Raw genomic sequence first — 19,875 nt, 5'->3', positions numbered from 1 at the left:
ACCGCAAAAAAATTTTTGTGGTCGTATATTGGTATGACGTTGGCGTCGTCGTCATCGTCGGCGTCGTCCGGCGTCGTCCGAAGACACATTGGTTTTCGCACTCTAACTTTAGTTTAAGTGAATGGATCTTTATGAAATTTTACCACAAGGTTCAATACCACAAAAGGAAGGTTGGGATTGATTTTGGGGGTTATGGTAATAACAGTAAAGGAATTAGGGGCCAAAAAGGGGCCAAAAATAAGCATTTTTGTAACTTCCAGACATAACTTGTGTGTTAGTGTATGGATCTCTCTGACATTGTACCACAAGGTTCCATATCACTAAAGGAATGCTGGGATTGATTTTGGGGGTAATTGCCTCCAAATTTTAGGAATTAGGGGCCAAAAAAGGGGCAAAAAACAAGCATTTTTCTAGTTTCATGACAATAACTTGTGTGTAAGTGTATGGATCTTTCTGAAATTGAACTACAAGGTTCCATATCACAAAGGGAAAGCTGGGTTTGAGTTTGGGGGTAATTGCCCTAAACGTTTAGGAATTTGGGGCCAAAAAGGGGCCAAAAAACACATTTTTTTCTAGTTTCCAGACAATAACTTGTGTTCAAGTGTATGGATCTCTCTGAAATTGTACTGCAAGGTACCATACCACAAAGGGAAGGCTGGGATTGAGTTTGGGGGTGATGAATCATAATGGGGGTTCATAAAATTTTTGGGGGGGATTTTATTTTTTTTTCCTTTTTTTTCTTTTTTTTCCTTTTTTGTTTCTTTAAAAAATTTTCCATTTTAAGTTGGTAATTTCTGATTTATATTTAAAATCAAATAATAATGATATGGTAGGAGATACACACCAAACAGGATGTGTAAATTATTATATAATAAGTATTGTGCAATAGCAAGAAATTTTCAATTGCACAGTATTGCACAATAGCAAGAAATCTTCAATTGCACAGTATTGCGCAATAGCAAGAAATCTTCAATTGCACAGTATTGCGCAATAGCAAGAAATATCCAATACGCAATATTGCGCAATAGCAAGAAATTGTCAATTGTACAGTATTGCGCAATAGCAAGAAATATTTAATAGCACAGGATTGTGCAAAAGAAGATACTTCCTATAAATTGCTTATTTCTTGACCAATTTCAATGGGGTTTTATTCTTGATTTCATGGGGTTCTTTAATATGCTGAATCTAACCGTGTATTTAGTTTTTGGATTTTGGGCCCCGTTTTTAAATTGGTCCACATTGAGGTCCAAAGGGTCCAAAATTAAACTTTGTTTGATTTCATCAAAAATTGAATTATTGGGGTTCTTTGATATGCCGAATCTAACTGTGTATTTAGATTCTTAAATTTTGGTTCCGTTTTCAAATTGGTCTACATTAAGGTCCAAAGGGTCCAAAATTAAACTTAGTTTGATTTTAACAAAAATTGAATTCTTAGGGTTCTTTGATATGCTGAATCTAAACATGTATTTAGATTTTTGATTATGGGCCCAGTTTTCAAGTTGGTCCAAATCGGGGTCCAAAATTAAACTTTGTTTGATTTCAACAAAAATTGAATATATGGGGTTCTTTGATATGCTGAATCTAACCATGTATTTTGATTTTTGATTTTTGGGCCCCGTTATCAACTTTGTCCACATTGAGGTCAAAAGGGTCCAAAATTAAACTTTGTTTGATTTCATCAAAAATTGAATTCTTGGGGTTCTTTGATATGCTGAATCTAACCATGTATTTAGATTTTGGATATTGGACCATAATAGGTGAATGTCCAATTTAAAATTTTTAAGTTCTTAGACCACATTCAATCTGTGTTAGAAACCTATGCTGTGTCAAATATTTAATCACAATCCAAATCCAAAGCTGTATCAAGCTTGAATGTTGTGTCCATACTTCCCCCAACTGTTCAGGGTTCGACCTCTGCGGTCGTATCAAGCTGCGCCCTGCGGAGCATTTTATTATCCAACGCAATTATAGGTTTAAACATTGTTTTCAATTTAGACTTGTATATATATGTTTTCAATTTAGACTTGTGTATATATATATATATATATATATATATATTAGACCCCTCTACCAAGAAATTTGTTTTGCATGCACACTTATAAAAATTGCGGTTTTCATCCAACGCAATCATAGGTTTGAACGTTGTTTTCAATTTAGACTTGTTTATATTTTTTCGTTTGGGCTTGTATTATATTTGCCTTCGGGTTTATATGATCCGTTCATCCTATTTTGACTCTTTCAAAATTTAAGAGTCTATCCTAAATTGAGGTAAATTATATGGCCTTCCAAATACCGTTTTGATTCCTAACATCACTGAAGAGACATTAATTGTCGAAATCCGGATATGGTGTACAAATTTTTGCACCTCATGTTTGCGGTATACCATCTCTGCAAGTTTATTGTTTTCTGTTTGGTAATAAATTAATAATAAGATCTATTTTGTTGCATGTTGTGATCCGTTTATTTGGCAATCGCCAATGGCAGTCAGCAGGGTTTAAGAACATCAGTTGTTTGACCTGCTAGTCAAATGCGTTTTGTTAAAATATACTTTTTCACTCATTTGGTCTTTTGGAAAATGTTGTTTGTGCTGTATTTAGACCCCTCTACCAAGAAATTTGTTTTGCATGCACACATATACAAATTGCTGTTTTTATCCAATGCAATCATCATGTTTGAAAGTTTTTTTCAATTTAGACTTGTATATATATATGTTGTTTTCAATTTAGACTTGTATATATATATGTTGTTTTCAATTTAGACTTGTATATATATATATATATATAAACAAGTCTAAATTGAAAAATACAAGTCTAAAATGAAAACAACGTTCAAACCTATGATTGCATTGGATAAAAACCGCAATTTTTATACGTGTGCATGCAAAACAAATTTCTTGGTAGGGCCAACCTTGAAAATATGTTTGTTTGCAGTTTTCCGACTGTACCTTCAGACTGCAGGGTCGGTAGGTAGGAAAAATATTTTATTTTATCAGCCAGAATAAAGTTTAAACAAGTAGTTTAACACAAACCAAGTTTCTTGTGAAGAAAAAAACATTTTAAAACAACAAACACTGAAAACCAACATGAAATGAACAGGCATTTTCAGGTTAACACCTTTCTAACCAAAACTGAAACTTAACATAGTGTCATTATACAATTTATGACATAAATTTATGGTATTATGAAATACTGGAACACTTATAAACAAGGAATGACTAGAATTGTTGTAAAGAAACATATTCACTGACATATATGCATCTTTACTAGAAGTTTTCATGAGTAGAGTATTTGCATCAGAAAAATGTAGATATTAAAGATTCAAAAGACAATTTAGGAGTGTGTTAAAAAAAGATTGAATCTTCCTCAATTATAAAAAAAAGACAACTTAAAAAAAAATATACAAGACATCTGACATAAAGGTTAATTTGGAAAGATATGTTGATGCCAGGCTTTAATTAAAACAAACAGAAATCTTGTCTAGCTTTGGGTGAAATCCATAGCACCCCATTAAAAGTAAATGGTCTGTACTGAAATGTTTGACTGCATAAAAAATTGGCAGCATAGCTCCTAGCTAAGGACATATTTCAATTCAATTCACACAGGCCACACATTTTGGGTATATTTAATATTGTAAGAGAGAGAATAATTGCAATGAGTGGGACAGCCCCCCCTTATCCTAAAGGAGCATACTCATTGCAATCGAAGATAGATTTGATACAGAAAGAATATATTTATTTCTCAAGCCAACCATTCATTTTCTCTACATCTTTGTGTAGTTTGTGTGGCTTATTATTGATTTAACATTTCAAATGCATCCTTCCACCGTACAGGCGTGTTTACAGTTATCCATGAAGTCACGGAGGAGTCTGTTTCCTCTTTGTCGTCTTCACGACGATTTAAAGAAAATATGGCATACTTCAAGATGCTGTCGAATTGTTGAACCACTGATATTGGTTCCATAAAGTCAGTCTCAAAAGATTCTGTATCCGATTTGTTTGAGACAGAAACGGTTATCGTGTCGGTTTTATGAATATCCGCTGCATCATCGTCAATGATATCATCGAAGACATCATTCCGTATGCAATTCTGCCTGAATCAGTATAAACAGTTTACTATGAAACTTTTCTGTGTATTATTTGTCTTAAAATTGACAGAAGACGACAGAATAAAGTACTCCTCCATGACTTCGTGGATACCTGTAAACAATCTCCATGTGCTTTACCATTAAAAGGTCCGATGAACGCTTGACAGGAAGGGAAGAAAAACCGAACTTCAAACATGTAATTGACCTAGACTGGAAATCAATTCCGGAAACGACCCGAAATTCCGGATCGAGTCAATTGAAGTATTAAAAATAATTTCTTCAAATTAAAAGCAATAAAATGTTCACAGTCGGGCGGAATTCGAAGGTCGGTCGGTAAACTGCAAACAAACAATATTTTAATTTAAGCCTAGAGGGGTTTAAATACAGCACAAACAACATTTTCCAAAAGACCAAAAAAGTGAAAAGTATATTTTAACAAATCGCATTTGACTAACAGGTCGAACAACTGATGTTCTTAAACCCTGCTGACTGCCATTAACGATTGCCAAATAAATTGATCACGAGATGTAACATGGATCTTAATATATATATATAAAGTGCCTAGAAAATCAACCTAACAATGTTAGAGGAGATTTGATTCTTTACTTCCTCCCCGGCCTGGGCTTGAACCTGTACCTTTCACTTCATACTTCTACGACAACCCCGGCCGGGGAGGAAGTAAAGAATCAAATCTACTCTAACATTGTTAGGTTGATTTTCTAGGCACTTTATACATATTCTAAAGCCTGGTATTTCTTAATCATAAGAAATCCGATGGACAAGGTATAATTTACAGTTGTCACTACACATAGGCAGACATATATATATATATATATATATATATATATATATATATAGAGAGAGAGAGAGAGAGATGCACTTTTGTGTTGTTTAGGGAATCAAAATAAATGTTATAATTTATACTCAGACAGAGAAAGAGGGAGAGAGAGTAAATAAGACATAGACATTCCTTGTATTGAAAATTTACTTATGAACCTTGATTTCAAGAGTGCAATCATTTGCAATGCATTTCCATAGGGTATCAGTAGTGTTCAGAATTTTATTTCTTGAAGAATAAACAAACTAGAAAAAAATGGATTGCAATTCCAGTAACTAAAAATGTCAGTGTTTTGTAACAACAGAAAAAAGGAAATGGTTATTGGGCATAAGTTGACCTAGGCTACAAGGTAGTTGTAAATAGAAATAAGAAGATGTGGTATGAGTGCCAATGAGACAACACTCAATCCAAGTCACAATGTGTAAAAAGTTAACAATGATATGTCAAAGTATGTCCGTCAACACAGAGCCTTGGCTCACACTGAACAGCAAGCTATAACCTGTTAAAAAATTTCTGCTCTAAATGAGAAACAAATTTTGAATGGCTCCTTAGTTTAAAGTGGATTTGATTTTCTGGAATTTTTTAAGCAAGTCCAACCATAGCAAAATATGATAATAATATATCATCCAATTAGGAGTCCCATACTATTTTATTCTGAGGTTGTTAATAAAATGTAAAAAAAAGAAATGTGCTTTTGTAACCAGCAAGAATTTTTGAATTGTTTTCCCAGATTTTTTTGAAAATATTGAGAATTACAGGGGTTTATTGGCAAATTTTGCATGTATAGTTTAGAAAAATGGTAACAATTTTACAAATATTAAGAAACTGGAAAGTTCAAACCCTTTACAGTATTGAGCTGTATATCATACTAGTTCACTAAATAGTTAAACATTTGTTGGCATGTAGAGTTTTTATGCCCCTGCCACAGCGGAGGGGGTATTCAAAAGTGATGCCCTAATGTTCTTCACAAAATTAGTTTCTGGGCCCATATGCATAAAGCTACTTAAGTTAAGGTTTGTTCCGAACGGACGGATTTTTCTACATGTCCTACGATAAATTAGTATTACGATTGGATATCTTAACTTAAGGGCCCTGTTCTCTAACTTTTACCATCCTAAAGTTATGCCAATTTATTACTTGATTTATTTCATTTGACTTGGGAGAATTTAAAGGGTTCGCTCATTATAGACCAGTCCATCTATAGGTGTTTTGGGATAAACTCATCAATGAAGTGTCCAGTTATGGTCATTGATCCGGTTAAAAATGTAAACACTATATGTGTATTCGCAAAGTAAATAGTGAGACACAGCCGTTCATTTAATTGTAAAAACATGTTATAATTGTCACATTTCGGAAATTGTGGATATGAAAGTATTACTATGACGACGGCAGTTGCAAAATATGCATATTTCGTAATTCTATAAAGTTTTGATATACTTTTTTCCTTCCTTTTATTCCGAATTATTTTTTTGTTGGGTTGGGGTGGGGGCAGTGGGATAACTTGCAAGTGGTACTTCGACCTTATTGATATCCTTTATTGTACAGCAAGAAGAATTTTCTTTAAAGATTTTCCTTAAAGATTTTACTTGATGCATATTTATTATTAAATGTAACAAAATAGAAATATTTAAATAGAATAATACAATAGCCTATACTTTAAAATACTTAACTATAGCACATATAAATATTTTTTTTATTTTAAAATTATTCTAGTCCTCCCATATCATACACTCATTCTTTTGTAAATTCGTCTGGTGACACTGATAGGTGATTAGAAATCAATAATAATTATAACAGCAATCATCCTTATCACACACATCTTCAAATAGGCTGTCCTTATGCAAATTAAAACGCAAGCTCCGCCCGATCAGTTGAAATAACATTGAAAATATAAATGGAAAAATTGCTGAATTTTTTGTTACTGTTCGCTAACTTTATTTTGCCTCAACCAAATGTTATGAAACTTATACACAATGCTTTTTACCATAAAACACAGATCAAGTGAATTTGGGTGGCGTCACTTTTACAGTTCTCTAGTTGTGTCCCTTTATAAAGTTATATGCAAGCAGGAACATCATCTGTGTCCCATGGACACATTCTCCATTTATTATGTCTATGAACTATGATGGACTTTTGGATAATTAAGAGTAAAGCATATATGCCAGTTTGTTTGATAAGTATGTACCATGAAGGTTGGTTCTACTGGGAAAACAATATCCACTTGTTAGTGGCTGTCTGCAGTAAAAATTAAAAAAAAAGTAAATGATTATATTGTATCAGGTGCTGATTTTTGATGATCAGTATCTAACTGGATGTAATGATCTATTTATAGTGAACTTTTGTGTGATTATTTGTAATGGCACAGATCAGTTTTATATCCTTCAATCATCATAAAGAGCAAGGATAAGTGATATATCAGAAATAATGTCTTCCTGCTTTCAAACAACTTCTTATTTAGTTTGAATGAACTGTTATTACAAGGAAATGTAATTACTTTTAGTTTTTTTTTCCCAATATTTTTAGATTGAGGCAAAGATTCTTTAATAATTTTTCCAACAAACAACTTTTTCATTAAATTTTGCAATAAAAAACTTGAGATGTGTAGTTAAATAAATTTGGCCTGAAGTTGTGTGTATTGATCACACATTCTTTTTAATAACTGGATCTGATCCAGACAGTTTGTAAAAACAGAATCTAGCTGTAATCCTGTAATCAAGCAGAGATAAATAAAGGGACCCACTATTTGAGGACAGTAAATTATAGGTTTTCTGGAGTTTGAAGTTGAATTTCTTACAATTAATTTATCAAAAATATATCTTAAATTTTATGGTTATATACTTATAATAAATAAAATTCAAAATTATTTTATTTGACTATTCTTTTGATGTGAAAAATGCACAGGATTATGGCCACGACGGTCTGAGATTGACCCTTAAAGTTAAACTTTGTAATACTACATGTGAAAACCTATATTTGGGATCTTAAATATGCAAAAGTAGATAAACCTGACACTTTTGTTGATTGCTGCTTGTTTAAACAATGTTGACGGCTTCAAAAGTATGATATTTTACAAGTTTTTAGCCAAAGTGCATATTTTTTAGCACATGTAAGTTCTATTCCCCTCTGAAAAACCTTGGCCACACCCTTCAACCAAAATAAAATCATAATAAAAAGATGTATATGGGTTTTGTATGTGGCTAATGTCGTTTGAATCAAAATCTATTAAAATATATGCAAATATTAGTCAAAATTACTATGCTCTTCATCAGGGTGCACACTTATGACATCACAATTGTTCTAATGATTCAGAGCTTCTCTATTTTGTATTTGTCTGATATTTTTCGGTATTTTGTCATCAAATTTTTATTTGTATTACTAAGGTTAAAATTAACAGAATTTTATGGCCAATATGGACACTTCGTGAACCTACTTCTTTGCATGGTACATTTGGGAATTGCACTAAGCAGGTTTTGCTATGTTTTCATTAAAATTGCGACAGATACGTTTCGCAAAAATAAAAATTTGCTTTGATAGCATTATTTGTATGCAACATTTACTGAAACCACAATTGTTATTGTTTTTTGACCATTGCAAATGCAATGATAATGCACTATAAAATTTCTGAATTTACAGTCAATCAATGTTCCTCTTATAAAGGGCCATGTATTTATTTTCAATCCAAGAAAATGGCCAAGAAAAATGTCAGTTTTGAAAAAAAAATATACTCGCCTGTAGTTCTCAGTAAGTTCAGTTTAAGACTAATTGTACCAAATAAAATTTCATTATCTCCCATTAAACATGTTGGATCGGAATTATGTCCTTGATAGAAAAGAGAATGGAAGCATGGAATGTGTCAAAAAGAAAACAACAACCTGAGCAGAGAGCAGAAAACAGCTGGTTCTTCAACGCAGCGAGAAAATCCCGCTCCTGGAAGCAGGCTTCTGCTGGCATACATTCACACAGTGTCAAATGACTATCTAGCACGGAAACAATTAACAAAAAGACAGACACAAAGTTTTGTTTTTATAGATCTACCAGGTACAGAAAACTAGTTCATAGCCAATTACGGTTAATGAATACATCATGTAAAAAGAATATTCCATGCATTCTGGAGGATAAATTTATGTATTACATACATGTATTTTTGATGCTGGCAGGTAATTTTGACCGTCCAATATGTCTTGTCTTTAACATTATGTCAACAAAATGCACAGACTTCACTACATATAAAAGTTGATAACTTAGTGGTTTGGAATTGTCAGAAAAACAGAGAAAGTTAATTTTGGACTATTATTTAAAATCAGATGTAAATTATAAATAATGCAAGAAATTAAGACTTTTTAATACAATTTTTTATCAACTTGAAACTTGAGGGATCAGTTATTACAGTGCATATTTCTTGACATAAAAGCATATTGAAATAGAACTTAACAGACTGATAGAGCTATCCCAGATCTCTGTAGATTGTCTTTAAATATAGCTTTTTAAGTTGTTTTATGAGTATTACAGAATTATTTTCTCTTGAGACATATAAACTTTCTGAAACTTGGATCTCTGGACAGTTGGAAGAATTTATTGGCGAAGTTTATTTAATATAACGTTAACATGCAAATACATGAATATGTGTTAATTTAAAAAGTGATTCTAAGGGCATAGTTAGTCCATGAATCCATATGTTTATTCTACAAAGATAATATATATATATTAGTTGAGCATACAGTATGAGCTGGCATTATTTTAGAAACTAATGGATATTTGAAATATGTGAAAGGAGAAAGGGGATTGGATTGTGATAGATCTATCTTTCTTTTGTTTTGCCTGAATCCATAAATTTTGTCTATTTTTGTATAGGAATGATATCTGGAAAAGCTTCAAGTTCAGAACAAGAACTGCCTAATGACAATTGAACATGAAATGTAGCTCATTCAGAATAAGTGGTGTTGCTATGTTTAAATGACATGTCCACAATAGTTTCTTGGTGAAAAAAACTCAACTCTATGCAAAGATAATAGATTGAGAAATTGCAAAAATAAATCTTTTTGTCAGTGTAGTTTTGTGCTATTACATAAAATAGAAAAAGCTTTTTGAGAACAGGAAATGAATACTATAGTTGCATTAGCAAAAATGCACATTTTACGTAGGGAATAGAATTTGAAACAAGATAACTTGTTGTTGAAAGCCATGTCAAAAAATTAGTCTGCCATCAACCATCGTGGCTGAACAATGGCCAAAATAAATCTGTAGAAAGGAAATTAACAGTGTTGTTTATATCAGATGAGTATTTATTGATCACAGAAGTTTAAGTAGTATCTGTTCTCCAGAGATATCCACTCAGACCTATGTCAGAGTGAATAGGTTTCATAAGAAAAAGACGTAATTCTCCAGACTCTGAGGAGTACCTACATTGTGTTGTTAGTAAACTGTTGAAGTAAATTATGTTATACTTGGGAGATGGGGTATAATTAGTATCATTATAGGACTTATGTTAATGGTGATTGGATAATTATTTGATGGGTTTTAATGTGGAATTATGGAATGAGCAAATTACTGGGCATACTTAAACAAAATTGGCAGCAGTTTTACACTGGTAGATCAAGGTCAGTAAAGACTTCATTTTATGTTCCATTTTCCTTATAATCAGATGTAATAAGCTGAGTGTATTTACATTGGCTACATTTAAAACATTCTGTTTATCAAGCATTATTACCCTACTGTTTTGATGCCCTACCTACAATAATAGAAGGACATCATGTTTTCTTTGTTTGTGCATCTGTATGTTAGTCTGTCCATTCCTCCTTCTAATATCAGGTTAACATTGGGGTTAACGGTAGTTAGCGTGAAGTTGTGATCTCATCAACTTGGAACTGAGTACACATGTACTATTACTACTGTATGATGTGAACTTAGATACCAAATTAAGAGTTTTTACCCAGATTTCGCTATTCACAAAAAAATAATAAAATTTCATATTGTATTGCTGTAGTTCAGTGCAATGATTAAGAAGTTATCATAATTTTTTAATAGTTTAGAATAATTTTGAATTAAGTGTGGATTATGTTTTTCATAATAAGTGTAATTTTCGACACAGATTTTTGAAACCTTGCATATAAAATAGGACAAATGTAGACATACAAGTACTAACATTTTAAACTATTGCAGGGGTTCATTAGTCCCTTGATCCTTCAATGTCCTGATTATCTGTAAGTGCAAATTGGGACCATTTGGTATTACCTGCTTTCTAGGTACGAGATATGTACTTGAAACCTTATATTACATTGACATTTTATACAGATAAATTCAAAGTTTCAAAAGCATTGGATTGTGACCATAATTCATTTTGTCTTATGAACACAGTTTGGTACATGTACTTCTAATTTTAATTAATGTGCATCAGTGCTTGTTTATAAAGCATCCTATGTGATCCTACTTTCGTTGACTACCTTGTAACTATCAACAAAATATAAATGTTATATAATTAGCTGTGGTAAATCACCTTATAGAAAGCTTATGATTGATAACATTACAAAAGTATGATAACCATATTTCACTCAAAGTCAAATTAAAATAGTCCAAGATGTTTTTGAAAGGTTATTATTGTCATCATGCAGAAGTTAGTTTTAAGTTTTAATCTGTTCAGTCACAAAATGACAAGGTGCTCTTTTACTGGTAATTGAGTGAAAAGGACCTAACCTGAACCTAGGACTGCATCTCTTGTTCATAGTAGATAGATTTTGGGATTTTGCAGATGGAATTTCACTGTATCCACAGGCAGAAATAATTGTCATTATAGGCTGGAACATGAAGGATTTACACTTGGATAGCTATAGGTTAATACAGGTTTACTTACTCTTTCATAATCAAGGATTTACATAAGGTTATATATATCTACTGCATATGCAGCAGGAGACATTTTATATTTTGTTACATCTGTCATTGCTTTGTTTAGAGCTCGTTTGATTGTTTGTGTTTAGTACATGGGTATACTACTCTTGCCTCTCATTATACAACAAACAAACATTTGGGTGGTCTATAGGAATCATCCTGTCAGTCTGTCTGTTTTTCCACATACCTAGTTAGAGCAGCTCCTGGTAAGTGGTAACAGGCTGGATAGATTTTGATGAAAATTTACTCAATCGAAGAACATTTTTAGAGAATGTGCATTTAGGAATATAATTCTGGTCCAATGTGTAAAATGGGAGGTAATCAAATTTTAGGGGTGGGATATCCTTTTGTAAGTTCCCTCAAAGTTCTTATTTACTCTAGACATTTGTCACACCAATATAGATTATACAAATGTTTATAAAGTAGGGATGTTATGAACTTTTCTATAAACAAGTGATTACTGTACCAATGCTATGGTTTGTCTGAGCTCAGATTTACGCTGAGTCTGTCTCTGAAATTGTCTTTAAGTCTTTCCTAATAAATTGAACATTATATGAGACAAATATATATAATAAAGTTCTTAGGACTATCCCAGCAATTACACAATATTGGGAGAAAGTTGATTAATGTGAAAAGTAGAATAAATATTGACTTGTTTCTTCAGCTGTAATGAAGGTTTCTGGTATGGTTTATATGATGAAAAGAACTTTTCATTGGATGTTGTATTGTCATGATTTTCCACTTATTATATTTCCTTGTAATTAATTATTGTTTTGTATATATATATATATATATATTGTCTGTGGTGAAAAGTAAAGTGAACATGTATTTATATATCTGACTTCATTCGTGTCATTATATATAAATACATTTAAGTGTAAACATTTTCCTTATTGGTTAAAGTAAAATGAATAAGATACAAGGAAAACATATACTATTTCTAAATACAAAAAATATTGTTTCAGCTAACAAGATCTCAGTGTGGTCAGATCATGGCTGATAATCTATTGGTATAATATTTTATCACTGGCCAGGATTTAATTTTAGATTGCTAGAATTGTTTTTTAGGCACATTTTTGTTTCATTATTAAACTAAGGAATCCATTGACCAGTGGTAAATATGTCCCTGTTGTAATGAAGAAGTTAAATATAAAGAGTAAGTTTGGAAAGAGCCCTTTTTGGTCCTGTATGATAAGTCATTTGTTTCAATATAAAAAAAATGTGTTTCAAATTGATGAATGAACATGGAATAAAGTGAAATAAAAATTTGTGTAGTTTTTGTTGTATTTTTTAGCCTATTTTAGGCCTAGAGAAACATAGAGCCAAGGGTTGACAAACTAAATATTCACGTCAGATAGGGGAATTGTTATAACAAATTAAACATACTGTTAAAACAATTCTGTTGTCCACCTATGTTACAGGTCCTAAAACACAAATGAAAATTGATCTGTTTTATATAATTTCTTAGAAAATCAAATTGTTAGCTATTTGTGTGTAATGGAAAGAATGCTTATACTAAAAATTTTCATCAAAAACCCTGTTTTCTATCCAGTAATTGTTTTAGCTATGATTCAAAGTTATTATGACCAATAAATCCAGATTTGATATTTTAATAAGAAATATGGGGGTGGGAGGCATATTGGGCCCTATCAAACCTACTCTTTTGGAGCAGGGACAGAGCATAAATGATGAGAAAAAAGTCTGCTACAAGTAGTTATTGTTTTGTTTAGCCAACCAAGTTACATTGTTGCAGTAAATGAAAAGATAATTAAAGTTTGTTTCAATAGATAGTAGAGGGGCATTATGTTTTTCGGTCTGTGCGTCTGATCGTTCGTTCGTCCGTCTGTCCCGCTTCAGGTTAAAGTTTTTGGTCAAGGTAGTTTCTGATGAAGTTGAAGTCCAATCAGTTTGAAACTTAGTACACATGTTACCTACGATATGATCTTTCTAATTTTAATGCCAAATTAGAGTTCTGACCCCAATTTCACTGTCCACTGAACATAGAAAATGATAGTGCGAGTGGGGCATCCGTGTACTATTGACACATTCTTGTTACCAGCTTTTTTTAGGCAAGACTACATAGTTTAGACAATTTGTTGACTTATCTGTTATTCATGTACATGTATTTAATTATTTTTCTTCCATTTTAAGGTCAGAAGCACCACAGAATAAAGAACCAGAATATGAAGAAGAAGAAGAAATCCTTGGATCAGATGATGACGAACAAGAAGATCCATCTGATTATGAAAAAGGTATCGTAGGAAATTTATCCTCAAATTATTCCAAGAATTTTTAGACTTTATATCAGAGTGCATAAAGATTTCATAGATCTGTGACTGAATGAAATTGAATCTTCCGCACTCCTTGTCAGAGTGCCAAAACATGTTGATTCTATATATAGTGGCAGTTCTTCAATGTTTCGGAATTTTGGGGGCTGATAAATTGGTCCCCTATATTTGAGTTGAAAATGCCCATAGTGCTTATTTTGATTTATCATATGGTACCAGATTTAGCCCCTACATGTAGACAGGAATGTTTGTCTTTTTCCCGAAATTATTGTTAACTTAATGTAAATTGTATGAGAATGAGTTACAATTTACTTTCTGCGTATACATGTAGACTGTGGTGGCATGCCACTCCATACATTGTGTTTTGGGCAGCCTTTTTTAGCAGAGATCTATCACCAAATTCTTCAAATGACAAAAACTTAAAGATATAATTAGAATAAAAAGCAGGAAATTTAAGGTATTCTTTTGTGTTTTACAAATGACTATGACTTCTTGTCATGGACAATGTGTGTAAACCTGAATGTTGAGTTATATTGGGACATAAAACTTTACTGAAAACACTATGTGACTCTTTTCAGCCAATCAAAATTATGAAATCCTTATGACACATTTATGGTTTATGGTTTTTGTTATGAAAAAACGAAACAATGAATGATTCTATTTCAGATTTAGTAAAGTTTTGAATTTGACCTGAACATTTGTTCTATATCCACTTGACATGTGGGTTATCTACCAACTTATATAAAAGGATATACATGTATAGTAAAATTTAAATTTTATGGTTTAAATAGTAAACATTGAGATGATAATTTATGAAAGTCATTCTGATATGGTCAGTGGAAAACAGATATATTGACCATGTTTATAAGCTTTGAAAAGATACAAAATAAAATTAATTTGGAGTTACTTATGCTTGGTTTTTGTTTTGCGAGCAGAGAAAGTTTAAAAAGGCCATAGATAATGTCCATTAATGAACCACATGATGTAGTGATCACTGTTCATGTATAAATTACAAGAAATGTAGTCACTATGCTATGTTGCCAATAAAAAGTGAAATTGGCCACAAAATATGTTTTTTGCTTGAATTGATTACTGTATAAGGATAACTATCGTCCCAGTACCTTATATTGCTTACTTTGTGTTAAAGAGATTTGCTCATTATTGATGGCTATGAACTGTTATTGTTCACAGTTTTGTCCTTTGGTCTCATACAATATCTCCTTATATATCCTTTTATATAGAGTACACATGAATTGCTTCTTCTTTCAAATGTCACTTCCAAAAGTACAAAAACAACTTGGTTTTTTTTTGGCTTTCAGAAGTATATTTTTAGTAACAATATACTTAGACTATATGTATTTTATTACATGTATAAGGATAATGACATGTTTATAGTCTCCAGTAATGGACATTTCATTAATTATTCATTATTAGGGTCCATTGATAACTGTATATAAGTTGATAGATTAGATATTTTTCAATTGATCAGATGTATGATCCTATTTCAGCATTGATTAAAGATTTTACATGCACGGATGGTTTGGCTTTGTCCATACTTGTCTAAGGTTACAATTATAAACAAGGTCTTATTTCAAAACAAATCTCGTATTCCAAAACAATTAAAAAATTTTATTGACCATTCATTACCTGCTTTCGATATTGAGCGATATGTTCCTTTAACATGTTTAATATTTATTTAGTTGTTATGAAAGTTAAATTCTAAATGTTACATTGTTAAACTCCTAAGTAAAAACTGTTAATTGTTCGTGTAAATGTTGGGGCTTTTAAAAAACTGCTGAATGCGGGTTTTAATTGTCTAGGTCACAAGCACAGTTTATTTATATGACATTAAATACCAGGGAAAGACAAAAGATGTACAGACTTGTCATAAAGTAGATAGATGGGCGACGATTTATGACAAAGTTTTTACAATGTAGATATGGAGATCACACCTGTATTTTCAGTTAAAGGGAATGAGGACACCATGAAAATAAATTAGTGAGGAATACAGCCGGAAGAATTTAGACGGGACAAGTGTTTGTTGACTCTGGCTTTAAATAGTACATGTTTTTTATTTCGGTAACTAATGTCAAAAAGGATTTATTTGTATTAGGTGAATCAGTGTAAACATTGAACAGGACTAATTATAGTCCGGAGGCACTGGGAAAATAAATAAATCTAACAAACAAGGGATCAATATTTAAAGACATAATGATTGATTGAAAAAAAGTATTTCTTTCTTTGGAGAAAATCAGATTACAGTATTGCGACAGGTTGTAAAACTGAAATAGGATTAATTTATAGGGACAATTGTTTAATATTCAACAATTATGTAAGCTTCGTAATATCAGGGATTAGGATTAGAGTGGTCAGTCTGTTCGGTATTGTCCAGGAATGAAGTGACTTGACATTTAGTTATGTATTAGTGATAACAACATTGAAGCTCATAGATGTAAAAGTTAAAAGTTAATTAGTCCTGCATTTCACTGCCAAGATGAGTGATTTTAGGGAACGTTACAACCATTACATGGAAATGTACAGACTTGTGCCTCCATCAGAGGTGGGTCGGCGTGTGTCATGGACAGGAGGTAATGACTATCAGTATTACGATAATCAGAACCGTCATCATCGTAGAAGTACAGGATCCTTGGAACTATGTAATCAGGTTGACAACTTCATACACCAGGTTCATCATGCCAAACAAATGCTACGCCAATCTAGTCTCTTTAATATAGAAAATAATAATAGAGTAAATGATGATTATTTGAGAAGATTGAACAGTCGGCATCATAGTCATTTTAGTGGGAAACCTCCAAACAGAATTCTGAAAACAATGCCTCAGAATTGTGCAGACTCCATACCAATACATTTGTCAAGTCAAAACAGTCAGTCAGCAATGAGTTCAGAATTTAGACAAACATTAGATAGATGGCGCAGTTCTAAGCGTCGGGTTAAACAGTCTAGTCATGAGAAAAAGGATGCTGAGAAATCGTTTCATCACCACATTGCATTAAACTGGGACAATCTTTATTCCTCTTCAGATATAGATTCCGACTCTCAGTCTGACATGAAAAATAAATATAAATCACATTCAGAGTATGGTAAAGGTATATATACTGTCTGTAGCGATAGTAATGTTTAAAATTGATCTTACAAGCTCAAGTGTCCCTTCAAGAGGATTTAGTTTGGTAGTAACGGTAAATCATCAGGGGTTAATTCAAGTGTTTTCTGCTGTGTAACTTTTCTACAGTTGGAGAATCTTGAAGATTATGCATGATTTCTTTGAGTAAAATATCTCCATTGGAAGAAATTCCAATCGATCTGAAGACTGTTAAAGGCCTTGAATTGGCACAAAGTATCTGTTAAATCTTACGTAATCTCCTACAATTGCACAATCGTGTCAAGTTAAATGTTGAGGAAACATGTCTTTGTAATATCAGTAGGAGATGAATTGTTTTAATTGGTTTTAGTTGGCTTTATTGTGTCATTCTTAAAATTTACAGATGTAATTAGGAAGATGCAAATCATATTGAAAACAATTTTAAAGCTGTAACAATTTCTTGAACATCCTCCAATTTAATTATAATGCAAAAATAAAAGTGGCATTCTTCAATGATGTTATCTATAAATGAACTTGACATACATGTCATGCATGTATAAATGCTAAAGCTGATAATAGAGGAGCACATGCATGAAATTCTGTAAAACTTATATACAGTACAGTTTTAGAATTTAGCATAACAAAGATTATGTGTCACTTCTTTCAGAAGACAAAAGCTGAAAAGATATTTGAAATGTTCATTTCATGATTAATTTTTTTTTTAAGCAAAACTAAGATTATAAATGAAGACCTTTTAAAAATGTTATTGTGATGAAGACACGATAAAAAATACCACACAAGAAAGGCACATAGTATTATAAGTTATCTACTATAATTCAATTTACAACGTGATGTCATTAAATGTAATTTGATATCCTGAATCTATTAATGTTTTATCCTTAATTATCCCCCTTCTAAATTAAATTATTGCATGAAAGCTATAATTTTGCATTAACCTTAATATCATGGTGTTTAATAAATGCTCTCAGGGAATATCTAATACTATTATACATATAATTGACAATTGCATTTTGGCTTAGTTACATGTATATGTCTAATTTTTTTTCCCCATTATTTTATTTCACAGTGGATTATTTTTCAATCAATATGCATACAGTTGATAGAAAAATAAATTAGAAATGAAATAAGCTATTAACATATTGTTCAAGAAGGAAGAGTTTTAAAAAAACCAAAGCATCCAGGAAATAGTCACAGTCAGAAATCTGTAATGAAATTTGGGGTGAAATATAGGCCACAGTCAAATGAAAATTATTCAAAAAATCATGCAGAATTTTCAAATATAACAAGTTCCTTTCTAATATGGTGCCTCTGTGGCCAAGTGGCCTAAGTAGTTCAATTACAGTATCACTTGCCTATCAACACTGAGGTTGTGAGTTCAAATCCCACACATGGTAGGTGCATTAGACTCTGATCTTAATGGAATAGGGTTGTCAGTTTTCTTGCCTAATGTTGGTGGTTCTCGACAAGTATTACGACTTCCTCCGCCAATAAAAATTTGCCGCCACCATATAGCAAAGAGTTCTGAAAGTGGCATTAAAGACCAACAATCATTCAATCAATCTGTTTCAATTCATGCAATATTAAATCAAAATATATTGAAATAATAATTGTATGTACTTTGGTCATGCTTGAATATTGATGAAAAATGTCAGAAAGATGACTCTTCATTCAAAACTGTTATATTGTTCCTAACTTACAACTAGGTATTCATTTCAATCTTTGTTACAACGATCTTATTTTGTTTATTCCAGGGGGATATCATCCTGTAAAGATTGGAGACTTGTTCAACAATAAATACCATGTGATAAGGAAACTAGGATGGGGCCATTTTTCTACTGTGTGGTTATGTTGGGACATGTCGTAAGTATATATTTACAGTAAATGTAAATGTAATGTGTAATATCCAGTGCAATGAAGAACAAATGAATATCAAGAAAATAATGTTTTTGTCATTATCCTCTTATCAAATACACTATTGTTTATCAAGATATCCTTTTGGAAATTATAATTTTTTCCTATTGCTGATTGTTTTTTAGATTTCAACCACACTACATTGCACTAGCATTGTTTTTCATTGGTCAGGATTGAAATTAAGAAATGAATAATTCTGTCAATATTATTGAAGAAACATAAAATTGGAATCCAGACTAATAATGCTTATATCTTGTTTGTTTGGAGATATTCCATAAATTCATTATTTTAATTAATATATTGTTTTCAAAATTTTCTTAGACAGGGTTTTTTTCCCCTAATGTTTGCAAAATGAATGGACAAAAAAAAATGCAATTCCTTTCCAAAAGATGGAAATGCATATATATATATGTATGTTTTCCTTGATCATCGACCAAATACAAAAAAACTGCTTTCTCTAATATAGATAGAGATATAATTTCTTATACCCTGACTGGGGGTGAAGTATGCTGATTGTATTACGATAAATAACAAGTTATCCTTGGAAATAGTACAAGAATTAGAGAAGTGACACATATATAAAGTGTTAATTATGCAGTCAGTCATATGACATTAATTAACATATAGTTACCATTCATTAATAGAAATAAACAGTTATATAAACCATAATAAACATCAGTTTTAGCCCACATGATTAAGTACAAATCTGTAGAACTTGGTCTCAATGGATAACTATATGCAATTATATTTCA

At 31.7% G+C, this 19,875-nt stretch overlaps 1 protein-coding gene across 5 annotated transcripts in view; it reads left to right on the top strand.

The window, feature by feature from the left end:
• Window positions 1–19,875, top strand: part of LOC127721988 (SRSF protein kinase 3-like) — a 60,041-nt gene that overhangs the window by 15,004 nt on the left and 25,162 nt on the right. For 2 of the 5 annotated variants that reach the window (XM_052228851.1, XM_052228868.1), the window contains 2 exons: window positions 13,955–14,055; window positions 18,964–19,072. In XM_052228851.1, the coding sequence (XP_052084811.1) occupies window positions 13,955–14,055; window positions 18,964–19,072 (210 nt within the window). Of the gene's footprint in view, window positions 1–10,411; window positions 10,519–13,954; window positions 14,056–15,944; window positions 17,199–18,963; window positions 19,073–19,875 lie in introns of those variants that run through there. The other 3 variants (XM_052228859.1, XM_052228833.1, XM_052228842.1) reach the window with 3 other exon arrangements.

This window comes from Mytilus californianus, unplaced genomic scaffold, assembly GCF_021869535.1.
Source record: "Mytilus californianus isolate M0D057914Y unplaced genomic scaffold, xbMytCali1.0.p SCAF_1, whole genome shotgun sequence".
Classification (NCBI taxonomy): domain Eukaryota; kingdom Metazoa; phylum Mollusca; class Bivalvia; order Mytilida; family Mytilidae; genus Mytilus; species Mytilus californianus.
The sequence above is the reverse complement of the archived record's forward strand: the minus strand, read 5'-3'. Positions and strand labels throughout refer to the sequence as shown.